This window comes from Entelurus aequoreus, linkage group LG01, assembly GCF_033978785.1.
Source record: "Entelurus aequoreus isolate RoL-2023_Sb linkage group LG01, RoL_Eaeq_v1.1, whole genome shotgun sequence".
Lineage (NCBI taxonomy): Eukaryota > Metazoa > Chordata > Actinopteri > Syngnathiformes > Syngnathidae > Entelurus > Entelurus aequoreus.
Window position 1 is genome coordinate 73,177,652 of NC_084731.1, and position 21,727 is coordinate 73,199,378.

General features: G+C 42.5%; 2 protein-coding genes across 8 annotated transcripts in view; one reads left to right on the forward strand and one right to left on the reverse strand.

Moving 5' to 3' along the window:
* Nucleotides 1-21,175, reverse strand: zgpat (zinc finger, CCCH-type with G patch domain). Of its 3 annotated transcripts, none has more exons than XM_062057831.1 (8): nucleotides 20,989-21,175; nucleotides 20,497-20,808; nucleotides 19,945-20,448; nucleotides 11,710-11,843; nucleotides 10,782-10,949; nucleotides 10,594-10,707; nucleotides 7,427-7,871; nucleotides 1-269 (listed from the first exon to the last, which is right to left on the reverse strand). In XM_062057831.1, the coding sequence occupies exons 2-8, from the start codon at nucleotides 20,748-20,750 to the stop codon at nucleotides 137-139; spliced, it is 1,752 nt and encodes a 583-aa protein (XP_061913815.1). In that variant the 5' UTR covers nucleotides 20,751-20,808; nucleotides 20,989-21,175; the 3' UTR covers nucleotides 1-136. The 3 variants fall into 3 exon arrangements, with proteins under 3 accessions (XP_061913815.1, XP_061913821.1, XP_061913809.1); XM_062057837.1 differs by having other exon boundaries at nucleotides 19,945-20,304; nucleotides 20,353-20,808; XM_062057825.1 differs by having other exon boundaries at nucleotides 19,945-20,808.
* Nucleotides 21,176-21,382: 207 nt separating this feature from the next.
* Nucleotides 21,383-21,727, forward strand: part of tti1 (TELO2 interacting protein 1) — a 41,353-nt gene continuing 41,008 nt past the window's right edge. For all 5 annotated transcript variants that reach the window (XR_009827203.1, XM_062057812.1, XM_062057794.1 and 2 more), the window contains exon 1: nucleotides 21,383-21,522. Coding sequence is in view for 4 of the 5 variants with exons in the window: in XM_062057812.1 (XP_061913796.1) it covers nucleotides 21,507-21,522 (16 nt within the window). In the remaining variant the exon portion in view is untranslated. The remainder of the gene's footprint in view (nucleotides 21,523-21,727) is intronic.

Below are 21,727 nucleotides of genomic sequence, written 5' to 3' on the forward strand. Positions count from 1 at the left end.
TCAGAATCAGAAATACTTTAATAATCCCAGAGGGAAAATTAAGATCAATCCTAACTGCTCATCAAAGTATTAATTTTGAGTGAAGAAGAAAAGCAGGAGAAAAGATGCAAGTTGAAGTCCATGATTTAGTAAAAGTTCAGAACTGGGTCATTTTCTTGTGTGTGTTTAACTTGCTGTGTTCTTTCTGGATGGACAACTCCTGAGCTTTCTGCTGAGTCAGCAGCTGACGAGCCACCGACAGCTTCTCTTCCAGCTGCTTCACCATGGACCTGTGGGGGCGGGGCCACACACACACACAAGTCATGCACGTTAAAAATGTGTCGTCTTATATTCTTACATTTAGTTTTTCAAGTCGACTAAAGTTGGGTTGTCTTATATTATAACATGTTTTGTTTTTCAAGTCGACTAAAGTTGGGTTGTCTTATATTATAACATGTTTTGTTTTTCAAGTCGACTAAAGTTCGGTTGTCTTATATTATAACATGTTTTATTTTTCAAGTTGACTAAAGTTGGGTTGTCTTATATTATAACATGTTTCGTTTTTCAAGTTGACTAAAGTTGGGTTGTCTTATATTATAACATGTTTTGTTTTTCAAGTTGACTAAAGTTGGGTTGTCTTATATTATAACTTTTTTTTTCAAGTTGATTAAAGTTGGGTTGTTTTATATATATCATGTTTTGTTTTTCAAGTTGACTTAAGTTGGGTCGTCTTATATTATGACATATTTTGTTTTTCAAATTGACTTAAGTTGGGCTGTCTAATATAACCTATTTTGTTTTTAAAGTTGACTAAATTTGTGTCGTCTTATATTATGTGTAACATATTTAGTTTTTAAAGTAAAGCTGTGTCGTCTGATATTATATAAATCATATTAAGTTTTTCAAATAAAGTTGGGTTGTCTTATAGTCTTATATTATATTATATTTATATATATATACATATATATATACATATATATATATACATATATATATATATATATATATATATATATATATATATATATATATATATATATATATATATATATATATATATATATATATATATATATATATATATATATATATCTCGAAGGCCTTCCGAGAGGCGGGATGGAAGATGGGCTTATTCTGACGGATCAAACAGTGACAAACGGAACGGAAAAAGACAACGAGAAGGTTCTCCGGAAGTGTAAATGCGGGTGGCAGACGGTAATAATAATAATAATAATAGATTTTATTTGTATAAAGCACTTTATATTGAGTAAACAATCTCAAAGTGCTACAGTGTATTAACAAAACAATAAAATAAAGAAAAAAAGATAATTAAGAAATAAATAAAAATAAAAACTAGAACAGCCAAATAGTTATAGCTAGTATGCACATATCTAAAAAAAAAAGGCTTTTTTAAAAAGAAGGTGACTTCTTTCAAAAGGACTGCGGATTCATCAAGGGAGAATGAAGTGTGGGAGGACTCCCGACCAGCATAACCGAGCTGCTTCGGCAGGTCAGACGGAAGAGACCCAATGCCAGGTGACAAAGCACAGTGCAGAGGGTCTCAGCAATGCTGAGGGGGGACGTCAGTGGAAGCAGTAGGGCAGATGAATGCAGCGCCCGAGAGCGAAGCTCATGCAGTCCCCCAGAGAGGTGCACAGTCGGAGAGCCAACGCAAACATCCAGAAAGGCACAAGAAGATCAAGTGGCCAAAGGCGAAAAACCAAGCAGAATGGCGCAAGCTTGACGATCACCTGAGAGGGGTACTGGAGCATTCCCTGCGAGGGACGGTTGAGCGTAAACTAACCTCGCTGAGTAACATCATTTATGAGGAGTGCAGAGAGAGGTTTGGAGAGAGCGCGACCAAGCGAGCCAAAGCCCAGAGGCACAAAGGATGGAGGGAGAGGGACATCAAGGGGCTTATAACCAATAGGCGCCAGTTGCGTAAGAGGTGGAGGAAAGCAGCCACAGAGGAAAAAGAAGGCCGCAAAGTGCTATGGGACGATCTCAAGCATCGGCTTGCCAAGCTGCGTCGGGCAGAGAGACTCAGAAGGAGCCGGAAATGGAAGGAGAAGGAAAGAAAATACTTTTCAAGGATCCTTTCCGGTTTGCCCGTCATCTCCTGGACGAAAAGCGAAGTGGCAAGCTGTCCAGCGCGAAAGAGGATCTGGAACAACACATCAAGGGCCAGTATACGGATTAGCCAAAGATACACCACTTGGCTCACCAGGCCATGTGCCACGTCCAGACCCCCCAGAGACCCCTTTCGACACCTCCCGACCTAGGCTGAGCGAGATTAAAGAAGTCCTTAAAAAAGCCAGATCAGCCTCTGCACCAGGACCAAACGGGCTTCCTTACAAGGTGTATAAAAACTGTCCGCAAGTGACAACAATCTTGTGGAAGCTCATGAATGTTGTGTGGAAGAAGCAATCCGTTCCAGCGGAATGGCAAGAGGCAGTTGGAATATTCATCCCCAAGGAGCAAAATTCCACCAACATCAGCCAGTTCAGGACAATTGCTTTACTGAACGTGGAGGGAAACGTATTTTTCTCTGTCCTGGCAAGAAGGATGACCAGCTTCCTCAGCAACAACTGCTACATCGACACAAGCTGTCAAAAAGCTGGACGGCCAGGCTTTCCGGGTGCATTGAGCATACATCCGTGATCTGGGAACAGATACAACATCTATTTAATAATACCACCTTAACATTTGACAACCAAACAATTACACAAGGCGACTCGGTAAAGAATCTGGGTATTATCTTCGACCCAACTCTCTCGTTTGAGTCACACATTAAGAGTGTTACTAAAACGGCCTTCTTTCATCTCCGTAATATCGCTAAAATTCGTTCCATCTTGTCCACTAGCGACGCTGAGATCATTATTCATGCGTTCGTTACGTCTCGTCTCGATTACTGTAACGTATTATTTTCGGGTCTCCCTATGTCTAGCATTAAAAGATTACAGTTGGTACAAAATGCGGCTGCAAGGCTTTTGACAAAAACAAGAAAGTTTGATCATATTACGCCTATACTGGCTCACCTGCACTGGCTTCCTGTGCACTTAAGATGCGACTTTAAGGTTTTACTACTTACGTATAAAATACTACACGGTTTAGCTCCAGCCTATCTCGCCGATTGTATTGTACCATATGTCCCGACAAGAAATCTGCGTTCAAAGAACTCCGGCTTATTAGTGATTCCCAGAGCCAAAAAAAAAGTCTGCGGGCTATAGAGCGTTTTCTATTCGGGCTCCAGTACTCTGGAATGCCCTCCCGGTAACAGTTAGAGATGCTACCTCAGTAGAAGCATTTAAGTCCCATCTTAAAACTCATTTGTATAATCTAGCCTTTAAATAGACCCCCCTTTTTTTAGACCAGTTGATCTGCCGTTTCTTTTCTTCTCTCCTCTTCTCCCCTGTCCCTTGCGAGGGGGAGTTGCATAGGTCCGGTGGCCATGGATGAAGTGCTGGCTGTCCAGAGTCGGGACCCCGGGTGGACCACTAGCCCGTGCATCGGTTGGGGACATCTCTGCGCTGCTGACCCGTCTCCGCTCGGGATGGTTTCCTGTTGGCCCCGCTGTGGACTGGACTCCCGCTGATGTGTTGGATCCACTGTGGACTGGACTTTCACAATGTTATGTCAGACCCACTCGACATCCATTGCTTTCGGTCTCCCCTAGAGGGGGGGGGGGGGGGGGGGTTACCCACATATGCGGTCCTCTCCAAGGTTTCTCATAGTCATTCACCGACGTCCCACTGGGGTGAGTTTTTCCTTGCCCGTATGTGGGCTCTGTACCGAGGATGTCGTTGTGGCTTGTACAGCCCTTTGAGACACTTGTGATTTAGGGCTATATAAATAAACATTGATTGATTGATTGATTGATACAGCATGCCAAAAGAGAGAGGAGTGACCTCCACGTGGTATGGCTCAACCTGGCAAATGCCTATGGCTCATGACCAAACAAGCTGGTTGAGTTTGCCCTGAATTTCTTCCACGTTCCTGTGTATGTCAGTAACATCATAGTCAAGTATTCCAACAACATGCACATAAGCTTCTCAGTAGACGACTACATGACAGGATGGCAGCGGTTGAAAGTGGGAATTGCCATATCACCAATCCTCTTTGTGGTTGCATTTGAAGTGCTACTCATTGGGGCAAGGCAAATGGCCAGAGGCCTGAAACCACCGTCAGGTGGAAGACTCCCCGCTCTGAGAGGTTTCATGGATGATGTGACAAGCATCCTGCAGACTGCCCCATGCACAGCACGACTCCTCAAGCGTTTCGACGAACTGACCGTCTGGGCGAGGATGAGGATAAAAGCCGCTAAGTCCAGGAGCCTGTCAATCAGGCCGTATCCCAGGGAAAACAGGGGGCATGGACTCGCTCGGAGGATACCATCCAAAGAGTCATAACCTGGGCCGACATCTGGCGAACTCCTCAATCACGGCTCAGCTTCCTCGTGAGGGCAGCGTATGACACCGTGCAACGCCCTTGAAACCTCGCCCAGTGGTTCGGAAGCGAGGGCAAGTGCTCCCTGTGCAGCAAAGACAATGCGGGACTCAAACACATCCTGTCAGGGTGTAACGTCGCGCTGACACAGGGGCGCTTCCGGTGGCGACACAATCAGGTGCTGAGAAAGTTGGCAGAGTTGTTGGAGAGATGCAGAGTCGGGCCAAACAACTTCACGGATCCCCATCGGTCAAACATCACATTCATCAAACCAGGAGAGGTAGGACAGAAGACATAGGCGGGAAGATCATCACTTCTGCTTACCCCTGGTAAGGGATGGGAGATGCGCGTTGACCTGGACAAGCAGCTAGTCTTCCCAGCTGAGGTAATACAGACAACGCTAAGACCAGACGTTGTGATGTGGTCCTCAGCTGCTAAGAAAGTCCTCATCATTGAATTAACCGTGCCCTGGGAGGAGGGAATACCAGTAGCACACAAGTTCAAACGGTCAAAGTACAGCAACATGGCAGAGGACTGCAAGGGGGGAGGCTGGTCTGCGTCCATTCAGTCCGTGGAGATCGGATGCAGGGGTTTTGTGGGAGGTTCTGCGACCCGGCTCCTTCGTGCGGCGGGAATGACCGGTTCCAGCCTGAGGAGGGCCATCAAGGAGTTGGCAGAGGAGGCAGAGAAGGCAAGTTTCTGGATGTGGCTAAGGAGGAGAAACAACACTTGGGGCTCAAAACCCCATTGAGGTCAGTTGCAGGGAGTGGCGCGGGGAGACTTCCCAGCTTAGCTACTGGCATTTTCCAACTTAAATAGCCGATAGCCCCTCCCGCTAGCTGAGACCAATTTGACGGGGGGATTAAGAATGCCGTTCTTTTGTAAAATACACCATAAATAACCATCACACGTCTAAAAGTATTCACATATTACTTTTGCATTTGTTGATCAGTCATTTTTGCATACAGTGTATTTAGGCTTGGATAACATAAATGATAAATGGGTTATACTTGTATAGCGCTTTTCTACCTTCAAGGTACTCAAAGCGCTTTGACAGTATTTCCACATTTACCCATTCACACACACATTCACACACTGATGGCGGGAGCTGCCATGCAAGGCGCTAACCAGCAGCCATCAGAGGCAAAGGGTGAAGTGTCTTGCCCAAGGACACAACGGACGTGACTAGGAAGGTAGAAGGTGGGAATTGAACCCCAGTAACCTGCAACACTCCGATTGCTGGCACAGCCACTCTACCAACTTCGCCACGCCACATAACTTTTAAATGCCCAGTGCCCTTCTGTAACACCCAGCTTTTGAGAATCATGGTTCGGCCCAAATTAGGCCTATTCAGTCAAGGCAGGTGTGTTCACCTATGTAAAGCCCTCAGCCCCACCCTGACTCCTTTAGCCACCAGTTCAGAGCCATGGTGAGTGAGAGGTTACAATTTGTTTGTTGAGCGCATGCTTTTCACTGACTAAAAAGATTGAATGTTTGTAGTTTGTACATGTTGAGCTTCCTAACAAATGTGCACGGTTTGAGAGGAAGTTTAAGGGCAAACTGTCACAGGTGCCTTCACAGATGTGTAAGTTACCCATGCCTTGGGCACTAATACACCCCCATACCATCACAGATGCTGCATTTTACACTTTGTGCCTAGAACAGTCCGGATGGTTCTTTTCCTCTTTGGTCCGGAGGACACGACGTCCACAGTTTCCAAAAACAATTTGAAATGTGGACTCGTCAGACCACAGAACACTTTTACACTTTGCATCAGTCCATCTTAGATGAGCTCGGGCCCAGCGAAACGTTTCTGGGTGTTGTTGATAAATGGCTTTGGCTTTGCATAGTAGAGTTTTAACTTGCACTAACAGATGTAGCAACCAACTGTAGTTACTGACAGTGGTTTTCTGAAGCGTTCCTGAGCCCATGTGGTGATATCCTTTACACACTGATGTCACTTTTTTATGCAGTACCGCCTGAGGGATCCAAGGTGCGTAATATCATGGCTTACGTGCAGTGATTTCTCCAGATTCTCTGAACCTTGTGATGATATTACGGAGCGTAGATGGTGAAATCCCTAAATTCCTTGCAATAGCTGGTTGAGAAATGTTGTTCTTAAACAATTTGCTCAGGCATTTGTTGACAAAGTGGTGACCCTCGCCCCATCCTTGTTTGTGAATGAGTGAGCATTTCATGGAAGCTGCTTTTATACCCAATCATGGCACCCACCTGTTCCCAATTAGCCTGTTCACCTGTGGGATGTTCCAAATAAGTCTTTGATGAGCATTCCTCAACTTTCTCACTCTTTTTTGCCACTTGTGCCAGCTTTTTTTAAACATGTTGCAGGCATCAAATTCCAAATGAGCTAATATTTGCAAAACAAAGTTTCTCAGTGTGAACATGAAATATCTTGTCTTTGCAGTCTATTCAATTGAATATAAGTTGAAAAAGGATTTGTTGTATTCTCTTTTTATTTACCATTTACACAAGGTGACAACTTCACTGCTTTTGGGGTTTGCAGTTTTTAAAGTAAAGTTCGGTCGTCTTGTATTATATATATCATACTTAGTTTTTAAAGTAAAGTTGGGTCGTCTCATATATATATATATATATATATATATATATATATATATATATATATATATATATATATATATATATATATATATATATATATATATATATATATATATATATATATATCATATTTGTTTTTTAAAGTAAAGTGGGGTCGTTTTATATTATATATAAATCTTATTTAGTTTTCAAAGTGGACTAAAGTTGACTGGTCTTATTTCGGGATGAATTACCATAAGTTATGTCTAATCATGTATTTACAGTATTTTTGACAGCAGTACTTGTACTTTGAAGTATAGAAATAGTTGCAAGTACCAACCTTCCAGCAGTACTATTACATTGAAGTATAGAAATAGTTGCAAGTACCAACCTTCCAGCAGTACTATTACATTGAAGTATAGAAATAGTTGCAAGTACCAACCTTCCTGTGTGCCTACTGAGTGCGAGAGTCAGGTTGTGGATCTCCCTCTGGGTCTGTGCCACCTTCTGGGCGGCCTGGAACAGTTTGATGTTCAGACTGCGCTTGGTGTCCACACCACCGTTGTAGGTGTCCACACCACCCTTGTAGGCGTCCACACCACCCTTGTAGGCGTCCACGCCGCCCAGTGCCGCCTTGTCCTGGGCGCCATCTTGCTTCTTGTCGCCCAGCTTGTGGTTAAGAAAGTCAAAGATGGTGTGGCGCTCCCTGCCGGCGCTCCCGGGCTTCCGCCGCCGCTTCACTCGTCTGGTTGGCTCGCCGCCGTCTTTTTGCAGTCGGCTGTGAGAGCGTGGGCGGGTGAGCTCGCCGCACTGGTCCAGCAAGTCACTTCTGGGGAGGACCACCGCCATGACGGGCTCCACTCGACCTGTCTGTGCTTTCCCTAAACCTGAGCAGACAAAACATCTTTATTCATAAACCTTTCATATCATGTACATATTTTTACTATCTACATATTTTTAATATCTTGTACATATTCTTATTATATGCATATTTTAATATCATGTACATATTTTTATTATCTACATATTTTTAATATCATGTACATTTTCTTATTACCGTAATTTCCGGACTATAAGCCGCTACTTTTTCCCCTCGTTCTGGTCCCTGCGGCTTATACAAGGGTGCGGCTTATATACGGCCTGTTCTTCTCCGACACCGACGAAGAGGATTTCGGTGGTTTTAGTACGCAGGAGGAAGACGATGACACAATGATTAAAGACTGTAGGCTGGTTATTTTGATAACGTACAGGCGAGCAGTTTGTATTACTTTGCACCGTTGTATTATTTGTACTCTGCACGAATGCTGTTCGCCATGTCAAAGATGTGAAAGTTTGATTGAATGATTGAAAGATTTATTGTTAATAAATGGGACGCTTTGCGTTCCCAAACAGTCATCTCTGTCCCGACAATCCCCTCCGTGGTAGCAGGAACCCCTATATACTACGCTAATTACACATCAAAACCCTGCGGCTTATAGTCGGGTGCGGCTTATATATGGAGCAATCTGTATTTTCCCCTAAATTTAGCTGGTGCGGCTTATAGTCAGGTGCGGCTTATAGTCCGGAAATTACGGTATATGAATTTTTTAATATCATGTACATATTTTTATTATCTACATATTTTTTATATCATGTACATATTTTTTCATTATCTACATATTTTTAATATCAGGTACACATTTTTAATATCATGTACATTTTTTATTATGTACATATTCTTAATCTCATGTACATATTTTTGTTATGTACATATTCTTATCATGTACATATATTTATTATCATGTACATATTTTTATTACCATGTACATATTCTTAATATCATGTACATATTTTTATTATCATATACATATTGTTAATATCGTGTACATATTCTTGATATCATGTACATATTTTTATTATGTACATCTTTTTTTCATGTACATATTTTTATTATGATGTACATATTTTTATGATCATGTACATATTCTTAATATCATGTACATATTAGTATTATGATGTAAATATTTAATTTGTACAAACCCCGTTTCCATGAGTTGGGAAATTGTGTTTAATGTAAATATAAACAGAATACAATGATTTGCAAATCCTTTTCAACCCATATTCAATTGAATGCACTACAAAGACAAGATATTTGATGTTCAAACTCAGAAACTTTATTTTTTTTTTGCAAATAATAATTAACTTAAGAATTTCATGGCTGCAACACGTGCCAAAGTAGTTGGGAAAGGGCATGTTCACCACTGTGTTACATGGCCTTTCCTTTTAACAACACTCAGTAAACGTTTGGGAACTGAGGAGACACATTTTTTAAGTTTCTCAGGTGGAATTCTTTCCCATTCTTGCTTGATGTACAGCTTAAGTTGTTTAACAGTCCGGGGGTCTCCGTTGTGGTATTTTAGGCTTCATAATGCGCCACACATTTTCAATGGGAGACAGGTCTGGACTACAGGCAGGCCAGTCTAGTACCCGCACTCTTTTACTATGAAGCCACGTTGATGTAACACGTGGCTTGGCATTGTCTTGCTGAAATAAGCAGGGGCGTCCATGGTAACGTTGCTTCGATGGCAACATATGTTGCTCTAAAACCTGTATGTACCTTTCAGCATTGATGGCGCCTTCACAGATGTGTAAGTTACCCATGTCTTGGGCACTAATACACCCCCATACCATCACAGATGCTGGCTTTTCAACTTTGCGCCTATAACAATACGGATGGTTCTTTTCCTCTTTGGTCCGGAGGACACGACGTCCACAGTTTCCAAAAACAATTTGAAATGTGGACTCGTCAGACCACAGAACACTTTTCCACTTTGTATCAGTCCATCTTAGATGAGCTCAGGCCCAGCGAAGCCGACGGGGTTTCTGGATGTTGTTGATAAATGGCTTTCGCCTTGCATAGGAGAGTTTTAACTTGCACATACAGATGTAGCGACCAACTGTAGTTACTGACAGTGGGTTTCTGAAGTGTTCCTGAGCCCATGTGGTGATATCCTTTACACACTGATGTCGCTTGTTGATGCAGTACAACCTGAGGGATCGAAGGTCACGGGCTTAGCTGCTTACGTGCAGTGATTTCTCCAGATTCTCTGAACCCTTTGATGATATTACGGACCGTAGATGGTGAAATCCCTAAATTCCTTGCAATAGCTGGTTGAGAAAGGTTTTTCTTAAACTGTTCAGCAATTTGCTCACGCATTTGTTGACAAAGTGGTGACCCTCTCCCCATCCTTGTTTGTGAATGACTGAGCATTTCATGGAATCTACTTTTATACCCAATCATGGCACCCACCTGTTCCCAATTTGCCTGTTCACCTGTGGGATGTTCCAAATAAGTGTTTGATGAGCATTCCTCAACTTTATCAGTATTTATTGCCACCTTTCCCAACTTCTTTGTCACGTGTTGCTGGCATCAAATTCTAAAGTTAATGATTATTTGCCAAAAAAAAAACGTTTATCAGTTTGAACATCAAATATGTTGTCTTAGCATATTCAACTGAATATGGGTTGAAAATGATTTGCAAATCATTGTATTCCGTTTATATTTACATCTAACACAATTTCCCAACTCATATGGAAACAGGGTTTGTACATATTTGAATGATGACTCACCTTTGCCATATTCATATCCCATCTTCAGCATGAGCTTGGATCCGATGCCTCTGGTGTGAACCTCCCAACCGCCAAAACAGGAAGTAGTTACTGCAGCCACTTCCTGACCGCTGACTTTAGGAGATAACATCAAAGACATCATGTGATTGGATGTGACAGGACAACACAAGATGGACCTCAAAATGTACCTTCAGCATCCACCACCTGCTCATCATCATCTTCTTCATCATGGCGGTCAGAGTCAGAGGAGGGCGGGTCTTCTTCTCTCAGCGGGGGGATGATGCAGTCGGCCTCCATGACAGCATCTTTCAGCAGCTGGGAGTCAAACTTCACCGTGTAGAACCCCTGCTGGACATCTAGGAACACACCTAGAGCTTAGACGCTCTCTCCAAACTGACCTCCACCACCCTACCTGTGATCCTGGCCTAACCCTAACCCTGCTGGACATCTAGGAACACACCTAGAGTTTAGACGCTCTCTCCAAACTGACCACAACCCTACCTGTGATCCTGGCCTAACCCTAACCCTGTTGGACATCTAGGATCACACCTAGAGTTTAGACGCTCTCTCCAAACTGACCACCACCCTACCTGTGATCCTGGCCTAACCCTAACCCTGCTGGACATCTAGGAACACACCTAGAGTTTAGACGCTCTCTCCAAACTGACCACCACCCTACCTGTGATCCTGGCCTAACCCTAACCCTGCTGGACATCTAGGAACACACCTAGAGCTTAGACGCTCCCTCCAAACTGACCTCCACCACCCTACCTGTGATCCTGGCCTAACCCTAACCCTGCTGAACATATAGGAACACTAGACGCTCTCTCCAAACTGACCACCACCCTACCTGTGATCCTGGCCTAACCCTAACCCTGCTGGACATCTAGGAACACACCTAGAGCTTAGACGCTCCCTCCAAACTGACCTCCACCACCCTACCTGTGATCCTGGCCTGACCCTAACCCTGCTGGACATCTAGGAACAAACCTAGAGCTTAGACGCTCCCTCCAAACTGACCTCCACCACCCTACCTGTGATCCTGGCCTAACCCTAACCCTGCTGAACATATAGGAACACTAGACACTCTCTCCAAACTGACCTCCACCACCCTACCTGTGATCCTGGCTGAGTACCAGATGGAGTCCTCGTGCCGAGCCAGGCAGGACGAGCCTTTTTCCAGGTTACTCAGGTCACAGTCCAGGAAGTCTCGGAGCTCCGACACATACACCACCTCTCCATGGGAGAACCTTTAAATGATATATATGATAATCATCTGGAAGTACACCACCTCTACATGGGAGAACCTTTAAATGATAAATATGATAATCATCTGGAAGTACACCACCTCTCCATGGGAGAACCTTTACATGATAAATATGATCATCATCTGGAAGTACACCACCTGTACGTGATGTACTAGTACATTTACTCTTGTAGCTGTATGTAGAAATGGCGCTGCTGCAGTGGTTGCTACTTTCTTGTTCTCATGTTTTTTATCACTGCAAATTCATCATGCATCACAACAGCATAGAACATGTGACCTCTCTGAACCATCATAATAAATATCCACAATTCAATATACAAAATAAATATTACATCGTTCCCGAGAGGGACAAGCAGTAAAAAATGGACAGATTAAAATAATATTCTATTACTAAAGTAACTTCGAATGTAAATTTTTTGTATTAGGGTATTATAAATACTGCAGTATTTAGGTCTCAACGTCTACTCAATAATACTGTGACAGTATCAAAGGAAAACTTGGTGAGTGTAGTCTTTTTCTGGTGCTTTAGAGTTGGCCGTATATAAACTACATCTCCCAGAATCCTCTGCGCAGCGCAGAAACAGCAAGCTAGAACGCGGTAACCAGGAAGTTAAGTGTGTTGGTAGATAACATGAATTGTTGATGTTGCTAACAAACATGTTAATGTTGCTAACAAACACATATGTTAATGTTGCTAACAAATACACATGTTAATGTTGCTAACAAACACACAAGTTAAAGGCCTACTGAAATGATTTTTTTTTATTTAAACGGGAATAGCAGATCCATTCTATGTGTCATACTTGATCATTTCGCAATATTGCCATATTTTTGCTGAAAGGATTTAGTAGAGAAAATCGACGATAAAGTTCGCAACTTTTGCTCGCTGATAAAAAATAAACCTTGCCCTTGTACAGCCCTTTGAGACACTTGTGATTTAGGGCTATATAAATAAACATTGATTGATTGATTGATTGATTGCCCCTACCGGAAGTAGCGTGACGTCACAAGCGGTAGTGCTGCTCACAATTCCCCGTTGTTTACATGGAGCGAGAGATATTCGGAGCGAGAAAGCGACGATTACCCCATTAATTTGAGCGAGGATGAAAGATTCGTGGATGAGGAACGTTAGAGTGACGGACTAGAAATGCAGTTCAAGAGATATCTTTTTTCGCTCTGACCGTAACTTAGGTACAAGCTGGCTCATTGGAATCCACACTTTCTCCTTTTTCTATTGTGGATCACGGATTTGTATTTTAAACCACCTTGGATACTATATCCTCTTGAAAATGAGAGTCGAGAAGGCAAAATGGACATTCACAGTGACTTTTATCTCCACGACAATACATCGACGAAGCTCTTTAGCATGAGCTAACGTGATAGCATCTGTCTCAAATGCAGATAGAAACAAAATAAATAAATCCCTGACTGGAAGGATAGACAGAAGATCAACAATACTACTATCAGGAGACACCGAACCAAACACTGGACATGTAAATACACGGTTAATGCTGTGCCGCCTGTCGAACCCTGGTAATGCTGTTGCTAACGACGCTAACTTAGCAACGGGAACTCGTCAGAGCTATGATAAAAACATTAGCGCTCCACCTACGCCAGCCAGCCCTCATCTGCTCATCAACACCCGTGCTCACCTGCGTTCCAGCGATCGACGATGCGGTCGGCGGCCCGGAGACGTAGGAAGTCAAGGTGAGGTCGCCGGCGCTAGCTCTGCTATCCAACAAAGTCCTCCTTGTTGTGTTGCTACAGTCAGCCGCTAATACACCGATCCCACCTACAACGTTCTTCTTTGCAGCCTCCATTGTTCATTAAACAAATTGCAAAAGATTCACCAACACAGATGTCCAGAATACTGTGGAATTTTTTCGAAGAAAACAGAGTGTCCAATAGGGTCCAAACACTTCCGTGGACCTCGCGACGTCACGCGCATAAGTCATCCTCCAAAGGCGTTTTGAACCGGAAGTTCCCCGGGAAATTTAAAATTGCACTTTATAAGTTAACCCGGCCGTATTGGCATGTGTTGCAATGTTAAGATTTCATCATTGATATATAAACTATCAGACTGCGTGGTCGGTAGTAGTGGGTTTCAGTAGGCCTTTAATGTTGCTAACAAACACACAAAAACCCTGGCGGAGGTCAGAAAGTCTGTCACTTTTGTTTCCAAGGTTACAAAAAAAACAACCGGTCTCGTCGCAACGCATGGCGGGTAATCACCCAAAAAAATCAGAGTAAACTAAAAAGCTACTTGATAAATCCGCAATCCATCTATTTTGCGACCGCTTGTTTCTCCGGATGTGGCGGGGGGTGGAGCCTATTCCAGCCTGACTGGGGTGGAGGGCAGGACTGGACATGATAAAGCTTTACACACACACCATACATACACACACACATTCACACACACACCATACATAAACACACACACACCATACATACATACACACACCATACATACACACACACCATACATACACACACACACACCATACATACACACACACACCATACATACACACACACCATACATACATACATAAATACACACCCGACATACATAGCTATTCTATTTCACTGTGCTGATGAGCTATGTCTCCTTTTATTTGAATGGTTGTCCACACATTCTTTTATAGCTTTATTTATTTTCCTATGATACTCTGATGTATTTTGTACAAATGTCCATTTTGTCTATTATTTGTGCACTTTCATTGTTGAAGTTGTTCTTGATTTAGTGTTATGTCAAAGGATTGAGCACAGCTGTGACTATTTAAGTGCATCACTTCCTGACAATTGCACACTGACCAAGACATTTTCCAAAGCAGTTTGTGAAGGACACCAGTGTTGTTGGCCTTGCTTTCTCTTTATATTTATTTATTTGACACTTACTTTGTTGGCGCAGGCAGGAAGGAGCACACTTTTATTGTGAAGACAGGAAGTGTGCTTTACATTTATGATTAGAGAGTGGCAACAGCCAGAAGATCCAGTGAAGATTAGACATGGACCTGCTGGCACCGTACTTGCCAACCTTTCTGAATTTTCCGGGAGACTCACGAATTTCAGTGCCTCTCCCGAAAATCTCCCGGGACAACCATTCTCCCGAATTTCTCCCGATTTCCAGCCGGACAACTATATTGGGGGCGTGCCTTAAAGGCACTGCCTTTAGCGTCCTCGCTCACCTGAAAAGGAGACTATTATATATGTCTCCGTTATCCATAGGTTTATCTTTAACCCATAAAGTAGGCAGGCACGGAGCTATTTCTCAGCGTGTGTTTATTCCAGCCAGCAATTTAATACACTGACACACAACCTCCGGATTCCCATCATGCATTGCTTCAAAACTACGGCAAGTAGTAATGTCCAAAATTTCCAGCCGGACAAACAATATCGGGGGCGTGCCTTAAAGGCACTGCCTTTAGCGTCCTCTCACCTGAAAAGGAGACTATTATATATGTCTCCGTTATCCATAGGTTTATCTATAACCCATAACATGGTGGCCGAATGGATATAGTCACTCATGAACGGTCAGAGAAGCACAAGGCGGCGGCAACGCAGTATTATGGGCCACCTTGCAAGCAACATCCCGTTCTCATTTGTGGATGTTTTTAACAAATCTGTGAAGGATATGTTCCCGGATTCAGAGATCGCTCGCCAGTACTTAAATGGCAGAACAAAGGCTACTCAAATAATGAAAGGTAAGTGTTTTTTTTTTTTAAGTAAGCAGCAAGTACAGTACAGTTAGTAGAACAACTGTGTTTTCATTACTGTGTACTGTACTATATATATATATATATATAAGAAATACTTTAATTTCAGTGAATTTTAGCTATAAATATACTCCCCCCCTCTCTCTCTATATATATATATATATATATATATATATATATATATATATATATATATATATATATATATATATATATATATATATATATATATATTAGGGCTGCAACTAACCATTAATTTGATAATCGATTAATCTGTCGATTATTACTTCTATTAATAATCGGATAAAAGAGACAAACTACATTTCTATCCTTTCCAGTATTTTATTGAAAAAAAAACAGCATACTGGCACCATACTTATTTTGATTATTGTTTCTCAGCTGTTTGTACATGTTGCAGTTTATAAATAAAGGTTTATAAAAAAAATAAAAACATTTAAAAAATTTAAAAAATTAATAAAATTGCCTCTGCGCATGCGCATAGCATAGCTCCAACATATTGATGACTAAATTAATCTCCAACTATTTTTATAATCGATTGCATCGATTTTAATCGATTGAATCGATTAGTTGTTGCAGCCCTAATATATATATATATATATATATATATATATATATATATATATATATATATATATATATATATATATATATATATATATATATATATATATATATATATATATATATATATATATATATAAGAAATACTTTAAAGGCCTACTGAAACCCACTACTACCGACCACGCAGTCTGATAGTTTATATATCAATGATGAAATCTTAACATTATAACACATGCCAATACGGCCGGGTTAACTTATAAAGTGACATTTTAAATTTGCTGCTAAACTTCCGGTTCGAAACGCCTCTGAGGATGACGTATGCGCGTGACGTAGCCCGGGGAACAGAGGTATGCCTTCCCCATTGAATACGATACAAAAAAGCTCTGTTTTCATTTCATAATTCCACAGTATTCTGGACATCTGTGTTCGTGAATCTGTTGCAATCATGTTCATTGCATTATGGAGAAAGAAGCTGAGCAAGCAAAGAAGAAAGCTGTCGGTGCGAAACGGACGTATTTTCGAACAAAGTCAGCAACAACAGTACACAGCCGGCGCGTCTTTGTTTACATTCCCGAAAGATGCAGTCAAGATGGAAGAACTCGGATAACAGAGACTCTAACCAGGAGGACTTTTGACTTCGATACACAGACGCCTGTAGAGAACTGGGACAACACAGACTCTTACCAGGATTACTTTGATTTGGATGACAAAGACGCAGACGTGCTACCGTGAGTATGCAGCTTTGGCTTCTAAACATTTGATCGCTTGACCGTATGTGCGCAACTTTTTTTTTGCGTATGTACGTAACTTTTTTAAAATATATAAGCTTTATGAACCTTGGGTTAGGTGAACGGTCTTTTGGGCTGAGTGATTGTGTGTGTTGATCAGGTGTTTGAATTGTATTGGCGTGTTCTATGGAGCTAGGAGCTAGCATAGGAGCTAGGAGTTAGCATAACAAAGATGTAGGTGTTTTTATGCAGGATTAATTTGTGTCATATTAAATATAAGCCTGGTTGTGTTGTGGCTAATAGAGTAAATATATGTCTTGTGTTTATTTACTGTTTTAGTCATTCCCAGCTGAATACCAGGTACCGTGAGTATGCAGCCTTGACTGCTAAACATTTGATAGCTTGACCGTATGTGCGCGTCACGTACATAATTTTTTAAAAATATATAAGCTTTATGAACATTGGGTTAGGTGAACTGTCTTTTGGGCTGAGTGATTGTGTGTGTTGATCAGGTGTTTGAATTGTATTGGCGTGTTCTATGGAGCTAGGAGCTAGCAGAGGAGCTAGGAGCTATCATAACAAACACGTAGGTGTTTTTATGCAGGATTAATTTGTGGCATATTAAATATAAGCCTGGTTGTGTTGTGGCTAATAGAGTATATATATGTCTTGTGTTTATATACTGTTGTAGTCATTCCCAGCTGAATATCAGGTACCGTGAGTATGCAGCCTTGGCTGCTAAACATTTGATAGATTGACCGTATGTGCGCGTCACGTACGTAACTTTTTAAAAATATATAAGCTTTATGAACCTTGGGTTAGGTGAACGGTCTTTTGGGCTGAGTGATTGTGTGTGTTGATCAGGTGTTTGAATTGTATTGGCGTGTTCTATGGAGCTAGGAGCTAGCAGAGGAGCTAGGAGCTAGCATAACAAACACGTAGGTGTTTTTATGCAGGATTAATTTGTGGCATATTAAATATAAGCCTGGTTGTGTTGTGGCTAATAGAGTATATATATGTCTTGTGTTTATTTACTGTTGTAGTCATTCCCAGCTGAATATCAGGTACCGTGAGTATGCAGCCTTGGCTGCTAAACATTTGATAGCTTGACCGTATGTGCGCGTCACGTACGTAACTTTTTAAAAATATATAAGCTTTATGAACCTTGGGTTAGGTGAACGGTCTTTTGGGCTGAGTGATTGTGTGTGTTGATCAGGTGTTTGAATTGTATTGGCGTGTTCTATGGAGCTAGGAGCTAGCAGAGGAGCTAGGAGCTAGCATAACAAACACGTAGGTGTTTTTATGCAGGATTAATTTGTGGCATATTAAATATAAGCCTGGTTGTGTTGTGGCTAATAGAGTATATATATGTCTTGTGTTTATTTACTGTTGTAGTCATTCCCAGCTGAATATCAGGTACCGTGAGTATGCAGCCTTGGCTGCTAAACATTTGATAGTTTGACCGTATGTGCGCGTCACGTACGTAACTTTTTAAAAATATATAAGCTTTATGAACCTTGGGTTAGGTGAACGGTCTTTTGGGCTGAGTGATTGTGTGTGTTGATCAGGTGTTTGAATTGTATTGGCGCGTTCTATGGAGCTAGGAGCTAGCAGAGGAGCTAGGAGCTAGCATAACAAACACGTAGGTGTTTTTATGCAGGATTAATTTGTGGCATATTAAATATAAGCCTGGTTGTGTTGTGGCTAATAGAGTATATATATGTCTTGTGTTTATTTACTGTTGTAGTCATTCCCAGCTGAATATCAGGTACCGTGAGTATGCAGCCTTGGCTGCTAAACATTTGATAGCTTGACCGTATGTGCGCGTCACGTACGTAACTTTTTAAAAATATATAAGCTTTATGAACCTTGGGTTAGGTGAACGGTCTTTTGGGCTGAGTGATTGTGTGTGTTGATCAGGTGTTTGAATTGTATTGGCGTGTTCTATGGAGCTAGGAGCTAGCAGAGGAGCTAGGAGCTAGCATAACAAACACGTAGGTGTTTTTATGCAGGATTAATTTGTGGCATATTAAATATAAGCCTGGTTGTGTTGTGGCTAATAGAGTATATATATGTCTTGTGTTTATTTACTGTTGTAGTCATTCCCAGCTGAATATCAGGTACCGTGAGTATGCAGCCTTGGCTGCTAAACATTTGATAGCTTGACCGTATGTGCGCGTCACGTACGTAACTTTTTAAAAATATATAAGCTTTATGAACCTTGGGTTAGGTGAACGGTCTTTTGGGCTGAGTGATTGTGTGTGTTGATCAGGTGTTTGAATTGTATTGGCGCGTTCTATGGAGCTAGGAGCTAGCAGAGGAGCTAGGAGCTAGCATAACAAACACGTAGGTGTTTTTATGCAGGATTAATTTGTGGCATATTAAATATAAGCCTGGTTGTGTTGTGGCTAATAGAGTATATATATGTCTTGTGTTTATTTACTGTTGTAGTCATTCCCAGCTGAATATCAGGTCACCCCCGGCTCTCACAGCATCTTCCCTATCTGAATAGCTTCAACTCCCCACTAGTCCTTCACTTGCACTTTACTCATCCACAAATCTTTCATCCTCGCTCAAATTAATGGGGAAATTGTCGCTTTCTCGGTCCGAATCTCTCTCACTTCATGCGGCCATCATTGTAAACAATAGGGAACTTTGCGTATATGTTCAATTGACTACGTCACGCTACTTCCGGTAGGGGCAAACCTTTTTTTTATCAGATACCAAAAGTTGCGATCTTTATCGTCGTTGTTCTATACTAAATCCTTTCAGCAAAAATATGGCAATATCGCGAAATGATCAAGTATGACACATAGAATAGATCTGCTATCCCCGTTTAAATAAAAAAAATTCATTTCAGTAGGCCTTTAATTTCAGTGAATTCTAGCTATAAATATACTCCTCCCCCTTTAACCCTCCCCCCCGACCCCGCCAACCCCCCCAATATCCCAAATTCGGAGGTCTCAAGGTTGGCAAGTATGCCTGGCACGCCTGATCTAAAGCTTTGCTGTAGCACCCACATAAGCCAAAATAAGATATTTAGAGATGGAGAAATCACCTGCAGTTATCTGGGAAGCGACACTTGTCCTCCAGGTAGAAAGGACAGGGCTTCATGGACTTCTGAGTGGGGTAAATGTACAAAACTCGAACTTGCGCCTCATCGCCGTCAGGTGCTTCTGCCCCCACCACCATGGCGTTGTGGAACTCCAGGGTACCCCACGACGTCCTGTACGGTGCTCTTACTTTGGTACCACTCAGCGTCTCCTCCTCCTCCTCTTCCTCGTCACTCTCCTGGTCTCGCTCCTTCATATCACACCTAGTCCCCGAGGACTCCCCCAGTTCAGAGTAGAAAGCCGCAAACTGGGATTCCAGTTGGTCCTGTGTGTCCGCCGGTGCTCCATTGACACCCCTCGGGGAGGCTCCATTGGCATCTCCCGGGGAGGCTCCATTGGCATCCCCCGGGGAGGCTCCATTGGCATCCCCCATGGGCGCTCCATTGGCACCCACCATGGCCGCTCTATTGGCACCCACCATGGGCGCTCCATTGGCATCCCCCAGGGAGGCTCCACTGGCACCCCCCAGGGAGGCTCCACTGGCACCCCCCAGGGAGGCTCCACTGGCACCCCCCAGGGAGGCTCCACTGGCACTCCCCAGGGAGGCTTCATTGGCACCACCTAGGGAGGCCAGATGAGGGAAAGACAACAAGCTGGCCTTGGTGAGTTCCATCAGCTGACACAGGTCCGCTCTGAGCTTGAGCAAGTCCTGCAGCTGGGAGGGGTCCAGGCCAGCTGCCAGGGTGGCATCCACCTGCTGCAGCTGGGCTTCATAGGTCGTGATGGCTGCCTCCAGGGTGACGTCATCCATGGTGTCCCGTGGCACTGGGCAGGATGGGGGGAATGGCAGACATCCAGATTTGGTCACACTAAGGAGAAAAGACGAGAGTTGTTATAATAACAGATGGCAAACAACGGGTTCTCTGTTAGAAGTCACATTTTGTCCGAATGCATGCATTAATGACATAAATAGTTACTTAGAGCGGATGCTAACCTAGCTCAGTGTTAGCGTGTTAGCTTGCTAACTCTCATAGTAGCAATGGTGTTACCTGGCTTAGTGGTAATGATTATCCTCTCAAGTCCGCGCATGGACAGGTAGAGCGATAACATTCCCTGCAAGACGATAATGCATCATTCGATTGCAGCTAAATTCACTTTTGGAGACATTCAACGAGCCGAACACGACCTACGCGCATGACGTCACCGGTAGGCATCGAGTCGCTAAAATGAATAGCACTTCCGTTTTGGTTTTCAAAATAAAACAAACATCGCCCTCATGTGCGTTGACGGCATGCAGAAAAACCTAGTGTAAACCAAGTGCTCTTAATATTCAAATATGTATGCATTGAATGCACTGTTAAATCGTTGGTGTACTTGTGGATGGCAATTTAGATGAGAGCAGCAATGCACTTATTCTGACTAATACCGGAAGTAGAATTTTTCTTCCAAGACATAGACTTGTCGCAGGGAAATGACGTCACGCAACATTGGCGTCATGGCGGCTCTGCAATCCAAATGTGCGAGCTCTCTCTTTCCTAGCATTTTCTGCGTTGTTCCACTCCTCTGAATGCATACATTTGAAGGTATGCTTTCAGTTCATTGTACTATCCTTCACACAGGATGCTGCTTTAACCGCATTATTTGACTCAAATGCTAAATGTCAACATTGTTAGTTTCCTATATGCATTAGTGAAAGTTTGTGTTTCTTCTAATGTTCTTGCAACTACGTGCACCTTTTGTAACTCGAGACGGTGTACTATTTATCCATGAATTGATTTAAGTGGACCC

Bases quoted from the DNA above. Each gene is read 5' to 3' on its own strand.
- zgpat (XM_062057825.1), bottom strand. From the start codon at position 20,750: ATGGATGACGTCACCCTGGAGGCAGCCATCACGACCTATGAAGCCCAG. The intron at 10,950-11,709 runs GTAGGGTGGTGG...GTGTGTTCCTAG, and splicing joins GTACTCAGCCAGGATCACAG to ATGTCCAGCAGGGGTTCTAC. The intron at 10,708-10,781 runs GTACATTTTGAG...TATCTCCTAAAG, and splicing joins GCAGGTGGTGGATGCTGAAG to TCAGCGGTCAGGAAGTGGCT.